General features: G+C 34.6%; 1 protein-coding gene across 3 annotated transcripts; it reads right to left on the bottom strand.

Annotated features, from left to right (window-relative positions):
- Positions 1-1,149: 1,149 nt before the first annotated feature.
- On the bottom strand, positions 1,150-18,201 carry LOC129946932 (high affinity copper uptake protein 1). 3 transcript variants are annotated; one of them, XM_056057313.1, is made up of 6 exons: positions 18,063-18,201; positions 8,809-8,885; positions 8,542-8,708; positions 8,245-8,471; positions 2,925-2,954; positions 1,150-1,844 (listed from the first exon to the last, which is right to left on the bottom strand). In XM_056057313.1, exons 2-6 carry the CDS (start codon positions 8,840-8,842, stop codon positions 1,643-1,645), a joined length of 660 nt encoding a protein of 219 aa, XP_055913288.1. In that variant the 5' UTR covers positions 8,843-8,885; positions 18,063-18,201; the 3' UTR covers positions 1,150-1,642. The 3 variants fall into 3 exon arrangements, with proteins under 3 accessions (XP_055913288.1, XP_055913289.1, XP_055913290.1); XM_056057314.1 differs by lacking the exon at positions 18,063-18,201 and adding an exon at positions 17,886-18,039; XM_056057315.1 differs by lacking the exon at positions 18,063-18,201 and adding an exon at positions 17,592-17,747.
- Positions 18,202-19,679: the final 1,478 nt, after the last annotated feature.

Below are 19,679 nucleotides of genomic sequence, written 5' to 3'. Positions count from 1 at the left end.
GACAAGTCCGAAGTGTTTTGTTCATTAAAGATATTATTGATAAAAGAATACACTTTTTTTGATTTGCTTTGATTAATTCCATTCCATGTTCCATTACGAGTTTTTTGCAACATAAATGTGTTATCCTCCTCTTCATATGACTAATCATGGTCTAAATAAACCAATAACGCGTTCTCTGTATCTATTTAATATGGTTTATAATGAAATTGATCTTTGTATGAATAGAGATTGTTTTAAGAAAAAATTCTTGAAATATGTAATTGATTAATTATTTAATTAAATTTAATCAAAAATTCCTTATAAATATGTATGTATGTATATATCTTATTAGCTTTTTTATTTTGTAGTAATTTTGTAATCAGCAGATCTTCGATCATTTGATGAATGATTAAAGAGCAAGTTATCTCCTTCTTGCAGAACTTGAATACGACGAAAGCAAGGAAGCACTTGGAGTTCATAACAAAAGGGCGCTATTGTGCTAGCCTTGGCTTTTTTAAAAGGTGTTCTGGAATATTTAAATGAGCTTAACATCCAATTACAAGAAAATGGGAAATTAATGTGTCATTTAATACAAAGCGTGTCCGCTTTTCGCCATAAGCTGGATGTTTTCGAAAAAAATATTGCTAAAAAAGAATTGATTCATTTCCCAACATTTCTTGAATATGAAGAGAAGAACTCTAAAGAAGAAGACATTGCAGTGTTTTCAACCTTTCCATCCGATCTTAAAAGCGAATTTGCTGTAAGATTAAAAGATTTTGCCAGAAATCGCCTTATAAAGCACGGACTCAAGTGGCTGCGTAGTTATTCAAGCTTTCAAAAGCTTCATTACACTTGGAATTAATTGAAGATATGTCATTGCAAATGTTCAAAAACGCATCAACTAAAGAATTATTAACTCGGCTACTATGTTTGGCTCTACATAATAAATAAAAGCGAATCGTTTTTCTCTCAAAAATACATTTTTTAAAGAACAAATATCGTTCAGATTATCAGAAATTAAGCAAAATAAAAACTACAAAACTTTTTTTTTACCTCAAATGGAATGTTTTCAACCGTATTTGGATCCCACTAAAAACTTCTTGCCGACTCCTGCTATAAATAATAAGACTTTGTGTATATACGCATTTTGAAGAAAAAATAAATAAACGATCTCGCTGGTCTTTGAAAGTCTTTAAAATATTTAAGTAAAGCTTTCATAAAATAAAATAGTTATGTTTTATTTTCCCATTGACTATTTGTTTTTTTAGTGCGATATATAATACCAATTTTGTTTACTATTATTTTTGTCTTTATATATGTACATAATAATGAGATTTTTAATATAATCTGTTCTTAATTCTAGAGTAAAAGAGTTTATTTTAAAATATTTTTTTTTCAATCACCTTAAAAATTCAAGTAGTATCATAGAAAATATTTATGTTTGTATGTATGTATGGATGTATGTATATATATGTCTAACAATAAGTTTAAAATTAATATTTCGACATTTTGATGCACAGTGTGTATTTTAGGATAAATGCCGCTGCTCGTGATGGAAGATTTGTGGGGGTGGCGGGCTCTGGCTGGGCTCCAATTCCTGAAACTGTGTGTTGAACGTACTCGTTCAGTTTTAATACCGAATTCGTTGCGTGGCCGATAAAAGCTAGTGGCAATGTTCTGTCACATCGACTATAACAGATTTTTTCCAGCAGAATAAAAAGTAACCGACAGCAGCACCCAGGACTACTGAGATGGCAAGCCAAACGTTGTATGTCATAAAAATCAGCATAAGCAAAAATGATAAAGTGACTTGAATCACATGCAGGAGAGTTTGGTACAAGTGATTAATGGAGAGCATTGATGGCCTGTAATAGAAATAAAAATAGGATAGGTTGGTTCTATTTATTTTAATTTTAAGAAGGGATACTAGAATTACTGGAATTGGAAAAACATACAGTTTGAATGATGTGATTTTTAAATGCAACTAACGAACTAAGTTCTTTTAAGGGTAAGTTGTTGAAACTAAATGATCTATTGAACTTCGTTTCACCTAAGATTCAATTAAGTGATAGCTTTTATCTTTAATTCTGTTATGTTTTTAATTTATTTTAAAATAATTAAAATTTACTGTCATAATAAACATAATATATTAAATTGCGTTACAATTAGAGTAATTTCGTTATGAGCGATAATATTGATATGCTCTTTTTTTAAACAAAGAATAGAAAAAGTAAAAAAAAATATTTCGAGACTTCTTTTTGAAGAGTTAATTTCAACATTTAAAAAGAAATAATATTTCGAATGAGTTAGAAATGATTGATAAATTAACTTCTTTTTCTGAACTGTTTGATGTGGACGCCATGTAAAATAATTTGTGTGTCGAATTCAATCGATTTTATAAATGTAGTTATTTTCTTGCTATTTTTGTTGACATTTCAGTATTTTGTATACGTTCATTCATAGTTGGTTTATTTTTCCATATTACAAAAGTAGTTCTACTATTTAGACAAAAACGGATTAAACAAGTTAAAAATCGTCAAAGCTGTGTTCATTTTATGAAAAACCGACGACGACGTTGTTTTATGTTTGCATAATCGTATTTTAAATAGACTGTGTTTTAATGACATTCATATGCGTTCTTGAGATAACGTGAAATATAAAACAATCTTGGATTGATTCTCAATCATAAAATTTTTCATTACGTTCAACAAAGAATATTTATATAATTTAAGATACAAAATAACTCGAAATTATGACATGAGCCAAAAGAAAAACAACATACAATCTACCAACTTGTTTATTTCATAAACATTTAGTTTATTTTAAGAAAAAAAAAACAGATCTCAGTCTCAAATAAAAGCTTGATTATAAAATCTTAGGGTAACTTGTATGAACGAAGATATTGCATGCTATATACATTGTAAACATATCTTAAATATACTTACGGTTTTTTATGTATTACTTCACCCACATAGCTGAAACGAAAACAAAGAAAGAACATAATTTAGTAACATATTAAAGAAACATTTTACTTAACATATTTATATAAATAAATAGAAGTTTTCCAATATTTATTAAGTTAACCCATTTGGACCCAAATTTAAAAATAAAACAGTAATTTTTTGAATTTGCTTTTATTAATGTGCCTATTGGAGGCTAAATGAATATTTCATGAAACAAAATTGGGGGGTTTTGTATTTATATATGTAAAAAAAACTCCGTCCTCAAATAGGGCCAATGGGCTTAAGTGTGGTATTTCTCGAAACATCCCTTTTCGATGCATAATGTTTTCAAACATCTTTTGCATTGCCACCGTGATTTCTTGTGACAAACTATGCATCGTAACTGATTACTCAACTTTTAAAAGAAGTGTCCGTGTCCATTGTAGTACCCGTGGCATGATGGTTTGTGCGTTGGACTAAAGCCACGGACGATCTCGATTTTATCGGGGTCAAGCCTTTCACTACGGTGCAGTCCAAACGAGGGGGTTATAGGCTGCCAATGTTCCTCGTGACATTATCGCCCCAAAGCAGTTTTGATAGTGTGAAGAGAATCGAATCTCTCTAAATTAAACTGTACACTGGGACACATTAAAAAGGCACGACGACATTCTACAATGTACGAACTGCCAGAGGTTTGGCCATGCCAATGCCAACTGCACTATGCTGTTGCTTTGTGTCAGGTGCTCAGAAACCCACATCGACGGCGAATGCAAGCTGGGGAATGAGCGGGTTGAGGATTTGACCCTGCTCAAGTGTGACTTTTGTGGAAACCAAGGGCACCCGGCTAACTATAGGGGTAGGCGAATACAAATAAAACAAAAACAGGCCAGTCAAAAAGCCGAAAGAAGTCGAACAGTTCGACAGGCTCCAACACAAAAATTCGTGGATCCCAAATTCTCTTACGCCCAAATGGTGTCAGGGAATGGGAACACGAGACAGGCTCCACATACGGTTGCCCCCAAGGCCTCTGTGCCTAAGGCACCAGAGGTGCAGCCTGACATTATAGCCTTGTTGTTGAGCATTCAAGGTCAACTAACAGGGCTGCAAAGTCAGATAAAGGAGCAAGGCAAAAGGGTAGATAATCTCTACTCTTTGTTGCCTGGCCTGGCACAATTTAGACCATAATGGGCGCGCTGCCAGAGAAGCGCCTAAAGGTCCTAGCTGTGAATGTAAATTCACTGATTAGGATTGAACGAAGAGCCAATATGTTCCAGTTGTTGACAGACTACAGTCCCAATGCGTTTATGGCTAGCGAAACTAAGCTAAACCACAAACCCAAATTGACTCATAAAAAGTACAATATCGTAAGAAGAGACCGGCCCGACTCTACTCAAGGGGCGGTGTCGCTCTCTTTATACGAAAAGGTATTAATTATAAAGTCATATACAACAATGAATTGCGAAAACTGAAAACGCTAGAAGTTTGCGTTGTATGCATCTCTCTCACTCAAGGAAAGCGGATGATATGATTGCGGCTTATGCGGTTGGAGCTCCGCAGGTTACTTACTTCGCTTCAGAACTCGAGATTCTTTTTAGGGAGCTTAAAATGAGCTTGGAAGAAAACTATTTCATCTTGGCCGGTGATTTGAACGCAAAACATGTAGATTGGGGAAATCAACATAGTAATCCCAGAGGTAATCATCTTTTTAATTTGATGAATCTTTACAGGCTACTGAAAATACCTTCGTATCTAAGAAGCCGCTCCTTTCTGGATCTTTTGCTGTACGACACAAGACTGACAGTTACAGACAAAGTGGGTAATCACCCTCGAAACTGCTTACAGACAGTCGAGTACGACAGTGATCACTGCGGACTGGCTGCTGTAATTCCGAATTATAGAACCGAATTCTTGGATTCGATCCCTGCCTATGCCACCTACATTTTTTTTCACGGGTACTGCTTCTTGCGAGGAATTGACAAATTTTCCAAGAGTAATTCTTGTCATGAAAATTGCTTTCTCAAATTTGCCGTTCGGATTGGGCTAAAAACTGTAGGTCCCTTCCATCCCTTACAACAGTACTCACACACAGGAATGGTTGAGAGTTGTCAGTCACTAGGCCCTAGTTCTCAAACTGACTGTTGCGCCACATAATTTATTTATTTTAGTCCGTGTCCACCTTGAATAATTTTTGACACCACTGAAGAAGGCTTACGGCGTCTTTCATCGATTTCTGAGGCCAGTTTCCTCAAACATACACGGGTAATACTGCGACGAAATTGGAGGTCATCTAGTTTCTCATCAGCGGTCAGTAAATGTAAGCGCCAAGCATTAACTACTGCCAAATTGAGCATATAGGTGAATAAAACCCACCACCGCTTTTTACCACGTATAGCTGTTCTATATACTGCAACTGACTGATCAGCTTGATCGACGCCGACTCCCATAAGGGATATCAACCTCTGTCTTCCTTCCTTCTGTAGTGCTCCACCTTTTTACCTTGCCAAGTGGATGAATAAATTCGTAGTTTGTTCCCATAGTACAAACACTGTTATCGAGCCATCATACGAACAAAATTGTATTTGCTGTATCAAACCGATAGTCAAATTCTGCTCGTTTTTTTTTTCTTCATGTCCTTGATGGAAAGCAGCAAGCATCTTTTCGTTCTGTTTTCCCTCACATTGCCTGTTGCACGATAGCCAGCATCACGCAGATCTCGAAGCAAAACGTGGCTGGTGAAGAAATTGTCAAAGAAAACAATGCTTTTGCGGAATAGCATACACTTTGTTCAAGAGGCATTTTACAAAACCTAATGGCTCATTACTGCTCTATTCCGATTTTCCACAATATATATCGAAAGCGAAACAATAACCGTCAGAACTTGCAATCATCCTAATCGCACTGGCTTGCCTCTTATAAACTCCTTCGATGGATGTCGCCCATATTATTTTATCATAGATTCATCTATAGATAAATTTTCATAAAAAACACCCCACTGGAGAAATTTCTTAGTAAGCAAATCAGCAAGAGGACGTACTTTTAACAGCTTATCTGTGGACCGAGAAGCAGCATCATTGTCACAAAAATGCAAGTATTTCTTTATATCCATGAATCTGTTCTTTGACATAACTTTAGACATACTGGGAACATGTAAGTCTTCATCCAAGGACCAGTATAACCTTTCTCGGGGAAGTGGGTGATAACCAGTCAATAGTAGAATGCCAAAAAACAATTTGAGGTCATTCACTTGAATTCTTCTGAAGAGGTGTTCTTCAGCGCTGGCAAATCCACTGCGTAAACTTTTCCATTTTTTCTACTCTACAGGTCTCTTTCCGAGCGGATGGAAAATAGCATTTGTCCAGCCTGTCCCTAAAAAAGGCGAATCCTCCTCTCCCTCTAACTATCGTCCAATAGCACTCACGTCCCTTCTTTCAAGCTCAAGAAATATCTCGAAGAACGGAAGTTTCTCAATGACCGACAGTACGGTTTTCTTAGCAATAGGTCCACTGGTGATCTCATGGTTCATCTCACCGAAGAGTGGAACAAATCTTTACATCGTTTTGGAGAAAGTAAGATTATTGCACTTGATATTTCAAAAGCATTTGATAGAGTTTGGCACCAAGCTCTCTTATCGAAAATGCGTGCTTTTGGTATTGATGATTCTCTTTTTCGTTGGATTAGAAATTTTCTTTCGAACCGTTCAATACAAGTTGTATTGGATGGTTACAAGTCTAAAATTCATAAAATAAATGCTGATGTTCCACAGAGCTCCGTTTTGTCTCCGAAACTCTTTCTTATATTCATAAATGATCTTATGTCTGCCACTTCTAATCCATTAACCTTTTTAGCCGACGACAGTACCCTCAGCTTCTCATACTCGTTTATAGATTCACATCCTTGTCCTTCGGATGTGGAACTTCAACGGCAGCGTATGATGAGCTCATTAAATTCTGATCTTGACAGCATTGTACAATAGGGAATCAAAAACCGTGTAAATTTTAATGCTTCGAAAACTCAATGCTGTCTCCTGTCGTTAAAGCGTAACACACCCCCGATGCCACAATCTAGGAGTGGAACTTGCATCCAAGAAACTAATCAACTGTCAGTACTCGGTATGTGTATCACAGATCACCTTTTATGGAACGATCATATATTTGATATTGCCAAAAATGCTGCCAGTTGCTTAGGATTTCTCCGACGGTGGAAGACATTTTTCACCCCTTCTGATTTGGCTGTAATTTACAAAGCCTTCATCCGTCCAAAGCTTGAATATAATTCGCATATCTGGGCAGGAGCCCATAAAACAAATTTAAATCTCTTGGATAGAATACAAAAAATGATTGGCGATAGAACTATAATCGAAACATTTACATCTTTAGAACACCGCCGCAATGTTTCATGCCTTTCATTGTTTTATCGATATTTTTACAAACAATGTTCTGTCGAATTAGCCTATTGCATTCCAGCCCTTAAACGATTTAGCCGTAATACTCGCACTTCCAGGAATGCTCATCAGTTTACCCTTGAGCTCAATTTCGGGCGTACTGTCAAGTATAGAGATTCTTTCTTAAATCGCACATCGAGAATGTTGAATGCTTTAGCCAACTCTGTTTTTCCCTCCCATTTTGATGTTCAGAACTTTAAGACCAATGTGCACCGGTATCTCCTTTTAAATCCTTCCCTATTTTCCTAATGCTCGCACTGTGTTTAAATATAAACATATAAAGGGTACTAATAACCCCTTGAGTGCCTGCAAATTATAAAAAAAGAAAGTGATTTGAAATTCGTGATTAATTTTCTGTGCAGCATATAACTTTAAGTTCAAAACGATCATGTCAAAGACTTCCGTATCAAATATTTTTTCAAATATAGTGGCCGGTGTTTCATCCTTCTGCTCATTTTCCAAAAAATCTATTCGGTTCTGTACATTATTTGTTGTTAATGTAGAAGACATAGCATCGTACGAACCGTCGCATTTGAGCCACCGCGGTTCCAAGGCCTCGATCCTTCTATACATCGCCAATGGTTCATCATCACTGTTATCCCATTCTTTATCTAATTCATCATTATTATTTCGGACCTCGAAAACCTCCACGTTTCCAGGGATATCCGATGGAGGAATATTTTTCAAAACATTGTCTTCATCGCCCTCCTAATTGTCCGTTAGAACTCTTGGTTCTGAGGGGATGGCTATTACTTCGTAGGTCACTTTCTGGTTACTTTCTTCATTGAAAATGAATACTTTACAGTTTCACAATTGAACAGATTTGTTCACAATTGGACTTTGGAAAACACTATAACAATAATATTTTTGATTTCAACTTACTGTATTGTAGGTGCCGGACTTTGTTCTTCAGGTCCCTTTTCTGGCATTGAAACAGGTCGGTATTCAAGCAAATTGTAAGTTTTCCAAAACAAGTATTCTCTATAATACTTAAGACCTTCATACAATGTTGCCATTAAAAATATTGCAATCATTGATCCAATTAGCCCAAAAACTGTTTCAATTTTCCACCCAGAGAATAATATGGTTTCGTTACATCCAAAATGGAACTAAAAATGTTTACGAAAAAGAAATAAATAAAATTATTATGATGTTAAATTATAATGTTTTCATAATTACCGCCATTGACATCATATGGTCCATAGCAACTCCAGTTACACCACCATGGTGATGATGTTGGTGCATTGAATGATCGGTAGTGGCGACATTTTCTGGACTACCCGTTGTCGATACCGCCAAATCGTGAAGTATATTATGTTGAGTGGTTTCTGTGTGATGCATGTGATCTATTCCATAATCGTAATAAAATATAAAAATAAAAATGAATATACAAATCCGAGTTGATTCAATATTTTCTAAGTTTACACTATTCAGCTATGTACATACCATGATTCCCAATACTATGCTGTGAATGGTCCATTTTGAAGCCTTATTACAGATAAACTATCTTCTGATGTTAAATCCTGAAATATAATAATATAAAATTGATTGTTTTAAAATTTGTTTTTTTTTTGTATAGAACCCAAAAAAAGAGCCCTAGGGAATTTAGGCAAAAGTGACTTTTTCATTTTCTATTCTTTTGCTTTTAAAATTCTAAAAGTTCTTTTCTTTTATCCAACACATGTTATAAATGACTTTTATGTCGCTATATTTCAAACAGAATTATTTATTTGTTTGAATTTCAGAATAATAGGAAAGTATTGTTTACATGTGTTACACTTCAGCTATTAGCGTAAACAAATTAAAATTTGATAGAGAGTAGTTAGGGTGGTCTACATTTTTCCATTTACAATTTTAATCTGATCTCAAGCTTCATTTTAATTAAACTTTAATCGTGTTTTTTTTGTCTGTGTTTTATCGAAGTCATTATTTGAAGCTCAGCGATAGATTTGTTTGTTTTTAAATTTACTCGTATGTAGGTATTTTTATCTAGTCTTGATGATCTTAACATTTTGTAGATACTGTTTAAAGTACATAAAGACCTACTTATGATTTATTTTAACTCTCCAAGGCCATTTGTCTCTAAAAAAATTAAATCAATCTACTGGGTTGTGTAGCGGTATTATAAAGAGTTTTTTTGTAACGTGTGGTTTTCAGAAAATAGAATGCAAATAGTTTTATAGTATGACCTAGAATTTAGCTTATTATAAAGATAAGGGCTAGTTATTATGTTTTGAAATGGTGAAATAAAATCCAGCTGGGAGGCTCAATTTTCCCCCATTTTTGTCATAAATCGGGGCCGTAATAACACGTCGAATATTCTCTTGCAAGGCATCCATCATCTTGAGCTTATCTGCGTAGGAATGCAAACTCCATAACCAGTTGAGTTGAATAGCACGATCTTGGAAGCTACGCCACAGACCCACGACGAACGTGAGAAAATGTACTAAGCAACAGTATCTTTCAATAAACTGATTGTTTTGTTGTTTTTTCGTTGCACAAGCAGAACCATTGTTTTGGTTATACATTTGACCGATTTGCAAATGTTTTTTAGATTAAGTCTATCAATTTGAAATGGGAAACCAAACTGAGCACAAATCAAGAGAAGGCAATCAAAAAACAACGCCCAAATAAAGTAATAGTAGATAAAAAAAACCATACGTTGCTAAATTGATGTTATGGATTTAATTTTTATTATAATATTTTGGTTTTTAATAGTTTATAACTTTTTGCGTTTATGAGATTTGTAAAAACACGACTTTAAATTGATGCTTTTTATTATGCTTTAATTTATAGGTACAGTACACGTTTAAAACATCCAAAACAAAACCCTTAATGGTTTCAAAAATTCAACAGAAATTGTAAAATGGTGTTTTCTTCAAGTTTTATTGAGAGGAAAGGCTAAAAAAGCTATACATTCTGTAATAAATAAAATAAATTAGGTAGCGCAAGTCCGTTGAGGACTAGGGCCTTGTGACTTACGACACTCAACCATTCTTTTGTGCGAGTAATGTTGTCAAGGATGGGACCTACAATTTTAAGCTAAATCCCAATGACTAATTTGAGAAAGCACTTTTCATGACAAGAATTACTTTTGGGGAATTTTTCAATGAATCGAAAGATGCAGTACCTTTGAAAAGACTTTAGATGGCACAGACAGGAATTGAACTTAAGACCTCTGGAATAGTCCAGTCAATGAACGAAAAAAATTGCCTTCACGTCAAAAAAAATCCAACAGTTTCGAAACTTGGCACACTTACTAAGGGATGTCTGGTTTTGACCCAAAAACAAGTCCCCAAGAATCCGACGTGAGCTCTAGCGGCAGTCAAGAGAAACACGGAGTTTATTTCAGTTTTTCACATTTATCTCGAAAACTATTTGTCGTATCAAAAAATGTTGTTGCACAAAATTTAAGCTTATTAAATTTTATATATAAAAAAGCTAGCTTTCATTAATTTTTTCCTATCTCTTATAGGTTATAAAATAACTCTAGCGGCAGTGAAGAGAAACATACGGTTTTTCCGGTTTTTCGGGTTTATCTTGAAAAATATTTGTCGTATCAAAAAATAATTTTCTACAAAATTAAAGCTTATTAAATTTTCCAAAGAAATATGATATTAATTTGTTTGTACTTGGTTTAGTTTGTAAAATAACTCAATAGGCATGTAAGGAAAATATGTGATATATTTTTCAAACACGATAATGACGATTGTTTACCTAAAACCCTAAAAATGTTTTTGGAAACTATTATTCTAAAGAAAACGAACATTGAAAATAGAAAAATGAAGTGTATCGCAGATCATGCATGTCTCCAGTATAGGCAGCCTTGCCTTATTTTTATACGGAAAGCTTGGTTCTAAGAAGTTGGTAAACCTTATAACAAGCTAAGGGTTTTGTTCTTCGTGCTATGAAGCTCAGTTGTTGGAGATATATTGCCACACGCGACCAGATTCCAGCGGTTCATTTAACCAATTTCAGTTTAATAATGCGGACTTTAATGTCAGAACGTTAGATGAAATAAATACATTACATTGTTTCGGCGGAATAAGATGCATCGCAGCATCTGCTTCCATAGGCAAAAAGAAACCGACACACGAAGGCAAAAGCTGAAAAAACTACCTTGTGCTAAATCAACTGGATAACTTGGAGTGCTTCCTTTGGAAACATTTCAGAAAACAGATGGCGGATTAAAAATATTTTGTTTTTGAGAATGTGAATGCGTGTTTCGAAAAAATGTTACAGCCAAAACCATATGACACTCCTTGGTTGGCATCAAAGTTTATTGTGCATTTACGATGTTCCAGGATGGAAAGGGTACATGCACTCAATAAACAACAGGCTTGTTTAGTGCAAAAACTAAAATCAGCTATGAAGCTTCTCTATAAATCTTTCCCTTTCTATCACAGGTCATACGAGTTTTTGGTATCAAAACGGCGCACTACAGAACTAATTGGATCTCAGGCTAGGTTGCCTTGGGATCGCCATTTCTACCTACCTACCTAAATGTATACCATATTTTTTAGAACATTTAATGCCGATAGTTATATTACAAGCTAAAACAAGTACATACAAATTAGCATCATATTTCTTTATGACATTTGATAATCTTTAATTTTGTAGAAGATTATTTTTTAATACGCCAAATAGTTTTAACGATAAACTCGAAAAACTGAAATAACTGTACATATCTTCACTCCCGCTAAAATTATTTTATAAACTATAAAAGATAGATTATTAAAAGCTTTTTTTTATAAAATTTAATAAGCTTTAATTTTGTGGAACAACATTTTTAGATACGACAAATAGTTTTCGAGATAAACGTGAAAAACTGAAACGAACTTCGTGTTTCTCTTAACTGCCGCTAGAGCTCATGTCTGATTTTTTTTTGGGTCATCACCAGGCATCCCTTAGTAAGTGTGCCAAGTTTCAAAACTGTTTTTTTTTTAGATGAAAACCTTTATTGACTGGACTAGAATGACAGTCTTACACACTAACCATCATGCCCGGGATACTACCATTCTCTAATACAAACAGTTTTTCAATCGTTTAGAGTTGTGTCTATATAAAAATACGCCTCGAGAAGAAATTTTTTCAAGTGTGACCCTAGGTGAGATGTATGTCATACCATTTTCTCAGAGGTGAAAGAAATAAAGTTACTTAGGAAGTATCCACGTGCAGCTGTTGTGTTCTTGTTATTTCAAACATTATTTAATTATCTAATTACTATTACTCATTATAGTATTAAATATTTATAATTGTTGTTATTCAAAATGACACGAAGAAATATAAAGTTGTGCTCATAAAAATAGCAGTGCCTTTGATTTTATAATTAATAAGTGTAAAAAATCATTTTGTTTATTTTTTAAGTATTTGTAACATACAAGCATATAAAAAATTAATAAATATTACCTCAAAAATAAACAATGGGACGGTAGGAATACTGCACCGAAAAAATTCGAAAACTTATTAGGAAACTGCGTTTGGAGGGAAAAACCTATCAAAATATTCAAGACATCCTAGGCTGTTCAGCAAAAATGGTCAGTAACGTCTTAAAATGGCAAAAAAAAACGGCAAAGCGAGGCTCAAAAATGATGACTACTGAAAGAACTGACCGAAAAATACTTCTAAGCAAAACAGATGAAAATAAAAATAAACCAGCATAGGTGTTCATATATGTATATATGATGTAATGGTTGGGCTCATCAGACAGTCAAATATTTCATCTTCAAAAGTCCCATAGCAGGGCAATAAAAAGAGCTACAATTTATCTTCTTTGAAGACTTGTAGCAACTATATAATTCACAGTAGCTCTATGTACTTCGGATTATATGGAGTCTCGATTTATTCGAGAAAATGCGTCGAGATAAGGAGTAATGGTCATCTTCTGGTGAGCCCAACCATTACATCGGGGCGAAACGCATATATGAACATTTATGCTGGTTAGTTCTTATTTTCATGATTTTAAATAAAAATTTCATTTTCATGATTTTAAATCATATTTATTAAAAATAATCGGTGTTCAGAAAAAAACAGTTCGACCGTTAACAGTAAAATATTTCATCTTCGCATAGAGAATGGCCAAAAGAGAAATGGAGGAATGTTCTGTGAACACATGAAAACCAAATCGTTTTTTTGGATCCAAGGGACTATGTGAGAAGACCTTAAAATGCAGCAAATGATCCACGGTAAACTATAAAAACAGAAAAGCATGGTGGAGGAAAAATTATGATATGCGCTTGCTTTTCATTCTATGGGTTCCGTCCGGCCTATTTATCCCATCAAGGGTATAATGGACCCAACCGGGTATTTGAAAATTCTCGAGGAGGTTATGTTTCTCTATGCTGAAGAGGAAATGCAGTTGGTTTGGGTATACCAACTAGACAATTACCCTAAGGACGCAGAAGAACCTATCCGTTATGGAGTGGCCCGCTTAATCCCCTGACCTCAACCCCATCGAAAACATTTGGGGGGATGTTAACAACGCAGTTCATAAAGCAAAACCCTAGAATTCAAAAGAAATGTGGGAAGCAGTGCGTTTCATATAACTTATTACAGCTTTTCTTACTTCTTACGTTATACTTATTTTCTGTTATTATGAATAAAATATTTTACTTTGTTATTAGAAGTTTAATGACATACAGTGGTGGACAAGAATTTAGCACTCTTCTTAAAGAAAATAAAAACCATTTGATTTTCAATTTGTTTTCTTATTATGAAATTACTGGTTGTATTTTATTTACGTTACTTATATAAATAGCACCAAGCAAAAGGTATGGAATGTAGAAACATCAATTTTTCGCCTAGACACGAATTTAGCACATTCAACAGTTTCTTAAAAATAAAACTTACCGTTATCAATTCTTAGTTTTTCTTAGTATTTGGTAGGGAACCCTTTATTTTGCAGTACAGAAGCAATTCTTCTTGACAAACTTTCAACCATAGCCTCACATAGTGACTTTGAAATTGCATACCAAGCATTTTGAATCTCCTGCCACATTTGTGTTGAATTGGTTGTTTTTTTTTGCTCAATGTGATGTTCAACATCATTCCACAAATTCCCGATTGGGTTAAGATCGGGTGATTGTGCTGGCCACTTCAAAACGTCGATTTTATTCACCTCTAAGGCACACTTCACTAACTTTAAAGTGTGTTTAGGATCGTTGTCGTACATGAAGCGCCATAATAACGGTAAATTGTCTTCTGCGTAGGGTACCATATGATCCAACAGGATATCTCTGTACACGTTCTGGTCCATTTTGGTGTCAATTTTTACGATGGTGCCAACCCGCGCCGGCCGTGCCATGAAAAAACAGCCCAGACCATAACGTTGCATCCACCGTGTTTCACCGTCTTAATAGTGTACCGTGGATCATATTCCCCAATTTTTGGACGCCATACAGAACACGTTTTCCCAAAAACTAATTGGTTTGTCTAGGTGAGCTTTGGCAAACTGTAACCTAGATTTCAGGTTTTTTTGATACAAGCGGTTTTCTCTGAGCAACGCACCCAAGTAGATTGTCTTCATTTAATCGGCGTCTTATGGTAATTGAGGAAACATTTATTCCATAGTTCGTTGAAAGTTCGCTTCGAATGGCAGTGGAGGTCTTAAACCGATAATTTGTCAATAACCTATAAATAATTCTATCTTCATTTGTAGTTGTCTTTCTGGCCCAGGGATTTTCTTTAACGTTTTCAATTACTCTAAACTTTTTGAAATGACGAAGGGCATTTTAAAAAAGGCTTCCTGGAGGATTCTAGCAACTTAGGAATATCTGTTACTGTCTGACTTCATTTTCAAGATCAGACTTCTTTTTTTCCTTTGAGAACCATTTTCCTTTTGCCATGACTAGTTAATTTTTTTTTTAATAAAGATCATTAAAGGAATATTCAACTACCTCAAAAATTATTATTTTCTTTACAAAAAAAAAAACACACAAATTAAAAATACACTCTTTGATTGCAAAACGGGATAAATTTATGTCCAGCTAAAAACAACACAAATCACAAACAATCTGCATTTTTGGCAAAACGGTATTTTACTTTTCAATCATTTACACATTTTTATTATCATATATGGTTGTCATAGTAACAACACTGTATGTATATGATAACGTTGATATTGAAAACCTTTTTTATGTTATTTGGAGAGCACTGCTATTTTTATGAACACAACTTTAATATTATGCTTAATTTTCTCTTAAAATTTGGTATGTATCTGATCCGAACCGGAAGAATTTGGATTCATCGCCCCCAAAACATGTTTTTCCCAAAAACTAATTGGTTTGTCTAGATGAGCTTTGGCAAACTGCAACCTAGATTTCAGATTTTTTTTATACAAGCGGTTTTCTCTGAGCAAAACCCAAGTAGATTGCCTTAATTTAATCAGCGTCTTATGGTCTTTAAGGAAACATTTATTCCATAGTTCGTTGAAAGTTCGCTTCGAATGGCAGTGGAAGTCTTAAACCGATCCTTTGTCGATAGCCTATAAATAATTCTATCTTCATTTGTGGTTGTCTTTCTCGCCCAGGGATTTTCTTTGACGTTTTCAATCAATCCAAACTTTTTTAAATGACGAAGGCCATTATAAACCAGCTTTCTCGAGAATTCTAACAACTTAGAAATGTATGTTACTGTCCGCCCTTTTTACTTCAATTTTCAAAATCAAACTTCTTTTTTCCCTGGACTACCATTTTCCTTTTGCCATGACTAATTAATTTTTTTTAATAAAGATCATTAAAGCAATATTTAATTACCTCAAAAATTATTATTTTCTTTAAAAAAAAAAAACAAAAAAATTAAAAATACACTCTTTGATTGCAAAACGGGCTAAATTTTTGTCCAGCTAAAAACAACGCAAATCACAAACAATCTTCATTTTTCGCAAAACCGTATTTTACTTTTCAATCATTTACACATTTTTATTACCATACACTATGGTAGTCATAGTAACAACATAAAAATGAACCGTTTATTGAAAGTAGAACAATTCTTGAACTCTTTTGAATGTGCTAAATTCGTGTCCACCACTGTATTTATATTATAACGTTGATATTGAAAGCCTTTTTATTTTATTTGGAGAGCACTGCTATTTTTTTGAAACACAACTATAATATTATGCTTAATTTTCTCTTAAAATTTGGTATGTTTCATTAAAAATATATTTGCCTTTGAACTACCTCATACCTAAAACATTTATTTATTGATTTTCTTTGCAATAATTGATTTTTCGCCAGATCGCCAACTATGCGCTTTTAGGGGTTTGACTAATTTTAAATCGTGTTCCTACAAACAGCATTAAAGCCTCAATACATTAAAAGAGTCATTGCCAGTCGTAACCACAATTAAAGAAAAACTAACCGAGCCGCGGTGATATTTCGTGGTCTCTTAAAAGACCATCCACATCCAGCGAATAGTTTCGAAATAAACGAACTTAGTAGTTTCTCTAATTTCTGGTTCTACTTGTTGCTTTTAAATTAAAATGTATGTTTCCCCTGTACTATGTTCCTAGTTACTGTAATGACGTGACCCAAGTTCCGCGAACGTTGTGAAACTCCCTCCCGCTTTAGAGTTAAGAGTTCACATTAAAGAAGAGCTTAAATATAATCCTACAAATGCTGTTAAGATGGATCATTATTGCATAACAGGGAATTTTGGTACTAAGCGTAGATTCACATAAACCTGCTCTCTCCTGTGTCTCAATAAATTTCAATAATCTGTGTAGAGCATATCTAAAATACTTTCAAGTAGATTCGTTTATCGCAAAACTTGATTGAAAAAATTAAAAAAAAAAACAATGGCATTTGTAGATCATATCCAATTACCAGGAAAAAACAGTCCAGTTACACAAATCACTTCTACAGAAATCGAGACCAGATCACCTTGGGCAAAAAGCAAAAAAAAAACACTACCAACTATGAAGCAAACTTATGGGTCTTAGTTCAATTGTTTTATCGCGTAAACCCCAAAACAAAACAAAAGAACAAAAACCACAAAACAAGCTTGAAACGATCGAAAAACTTTTCATATACGTAACAAGTAATTAGGTTATGGTATTCGAAAGATAAAAGAGATGTCGGTCCGATGTTAAACACACAAAAAAAAAGTGAAAGGTTCAATTGCTATTGCTCTCATTGTTCGCAATAGAAAGTAGAAAGTAAGATAAGACCTTTGATAAACTATATCAATTAACAAACTGCAACGAATTCAAAATAAACACAATCTTTACATACATTTTCCTTCTTTATTTTCTTGTATGCAAGCGAAGACGACGACGACCCAGGGAACCCGCGCCCGACCCTTTCCCAGTTCCCACTAACTCTAAGCTTAAAAGTCATACACAATAATCCACCTCTATAAAATGTTATTATTTTCAGCTTTAAACAACATTACGTAATAGAAAACACAATATTTTATTGAAAACCAATATAGATAGATACGCGGAATCTGAAGTTGATATAAAACGAAATACCAGTGCAAATATTTGAGAGGAGATTAATTGAAGTAAATTTATTTAATTGAGGCACCTCCTTGTGGCGGATCCAAATTTTTATCACTTTCACGATAATAAACTAAAACTGACTTTTGTTTCTGTCACAAGTTTTAAATAATAATGTGCAGTTAATTTATGTTGATGTAATAATATGCTTCTAATAATTAATTTGATGTTGTAACAAAAGACATAATTTGTTATGTTCTCTTACTTGAGCAATTTAATTAAAAAACAAAATTAAAATCAGCGAACCAGCAACTCGGCTGATTGTAAAATTATTAACTTTTTTCTTTCGGTTCTCTATTGGCAAACGTCAGTGTGACGGACGGGAAACACAGGTGTGTTATTTGAAGGGTTCATTTCAAGAATAAGGGGAAATATTTCGATTCACCACAGAAATCATTTTAAATTGTACGTACATGTTGAGCGAAAGGAAATTTATTTAAGGTGTACTCGTAGTTAACAGTCAAATTTTTCTTTTTCAAAAAGTCCCATAGCAAGGCAATTAAATAGCTACAATTTATCTTCTTTGAAGACTTGTAGCAACTATATAATTCGCAGTTGCTCTATGTAGCTCGGATTATGTGGAATCTAGATTTATTTTGAAAAATATGCGTCAAGACAAGTGTAATGGTCATCTTCTGATGAGCCCAACCATATGAACACATATGCTGGTTATATTTAAAATCATATTTATTAAAAATACTTGTAGTTTCATTTCAAAACATATTTAATAAAATTGAAAAAGTGAGATCATATAAAAGTTGAGTTTAAAAGAGAAAGAAGAAAGACCAACATTTTTAATTTGTTTTATTATAAGTTACTTACTTACTTAAGGTGGCGCTACAGTCCGGGTGGACCTGGGCCTCAACCAACAAGCGTCTCCAGCCAGCTCGGTCCCTAGCTAGCTGTCTCCAGTTTCGCACGCCAAGTTGGTTGAGGTCCTCTCCCACCTGCGTGCGCCATCTAAGTCGCGGTCTTCTTCTACTGCGCCATCCCTCGGGATTGGATTCGAAGACCTTCCGGGCTAGAGCGTTGTTGTCCATCCGCTCTACATGACCTAGCCATCTAAGCCGTTGGACTTTAATTCTGCTAACTAGGTCAGTGTCGCTGTACAGCCCGTACAGTTCTTCGTTATATCTTCTCCCCCATTCTCCATCTATGCGTACGGGACCAAAAATCACATGAAGAATTTTTCTCTCGAAGCATCCTAAGACGCTCTCATCTTTCTTTGACAGGGTCCAGGCCTCAGCGCCATAAATGAGAACCGGGATGATGAGTGTCTTATAGATGGTGATTTTACATGCTCGAGATAGGACTTTAATTCTCAATTGCCTTCTAAGTCCAAAGAAGCAGCTATTTGCAAGAGTTATTCTTCGTTTGATTTCAGCGCTGGTGTCGTTGTCTGTGTTACTAGCAGTGCCTAGGTAGACAAAGTCCTTAACTACCTCAAAGTTATAGCTGTACATGGTGACGTTTTGTCCAAGACGTCGTCGTTCAGTGTCCTTTTTTGATGACAGCATATACTTGGTCTTGCCCTCATTGACCACTAAACCCATCTTCTTCGCTTCCGTCGCAATGCTCAAAAACGCTCCACTGACATCACGCTTTGATCTTCCAATTATGTCAATATCATCTGCGTATCCGAGTAATTGGATGGATTTTTGGAAGATTGTGCCTCTAATGTTGACGGTTGAGTTTTGCACAATTCTTTCCAGAACGATGTTGAAGAAGTCGCATGACAGTGCATCGCCTTGTCTAAAACCTTTTTTGACATCAAATGCATCGGTAAGATCTTTTCCGACCTTGATAGAGCAGCGTGCATTCT

This window comes from Eupeodes corollae, chromosome 2 (genome assembly GCF_945859685.1).
Source record: "Eupeodes corollae chromosome 2, idEupCoro1.1, whole genome shotgun sequence".
Lineage (NCBI taxonomy): Eukaryota > Metazoa > Arthropoda > Insecta > Diptera > Syrphidae > Eupeodes > Eupeodes corollae.
The sequence above is the reverse complement of the archived record's forward strand: the minus strand, read 5'-3'. Positions and strand labels throughout refer to the sequence as shown.

Coding starts and splice junctions, on each gene's coding strand:
- LOC129946932 (XM_056057313.1), bottom strand. CDS start 8,842: ATGGACCATTCACAGCATAGTATTGGGAATCATG. Junction 8,709..8,808: donor GCATAGTATTGGGAATCATG/GTATGTACATAG, acceptor ATTATGGAATAG/ATCACATGCATCACACAGAA. Junction 2,955..8,244: donor AGTCCGGCACCTACAATACA/GTAAGTTGAAAT, acceptor TTTTCGTTTCAG/CTATGTGGGTGAAGTAATAC.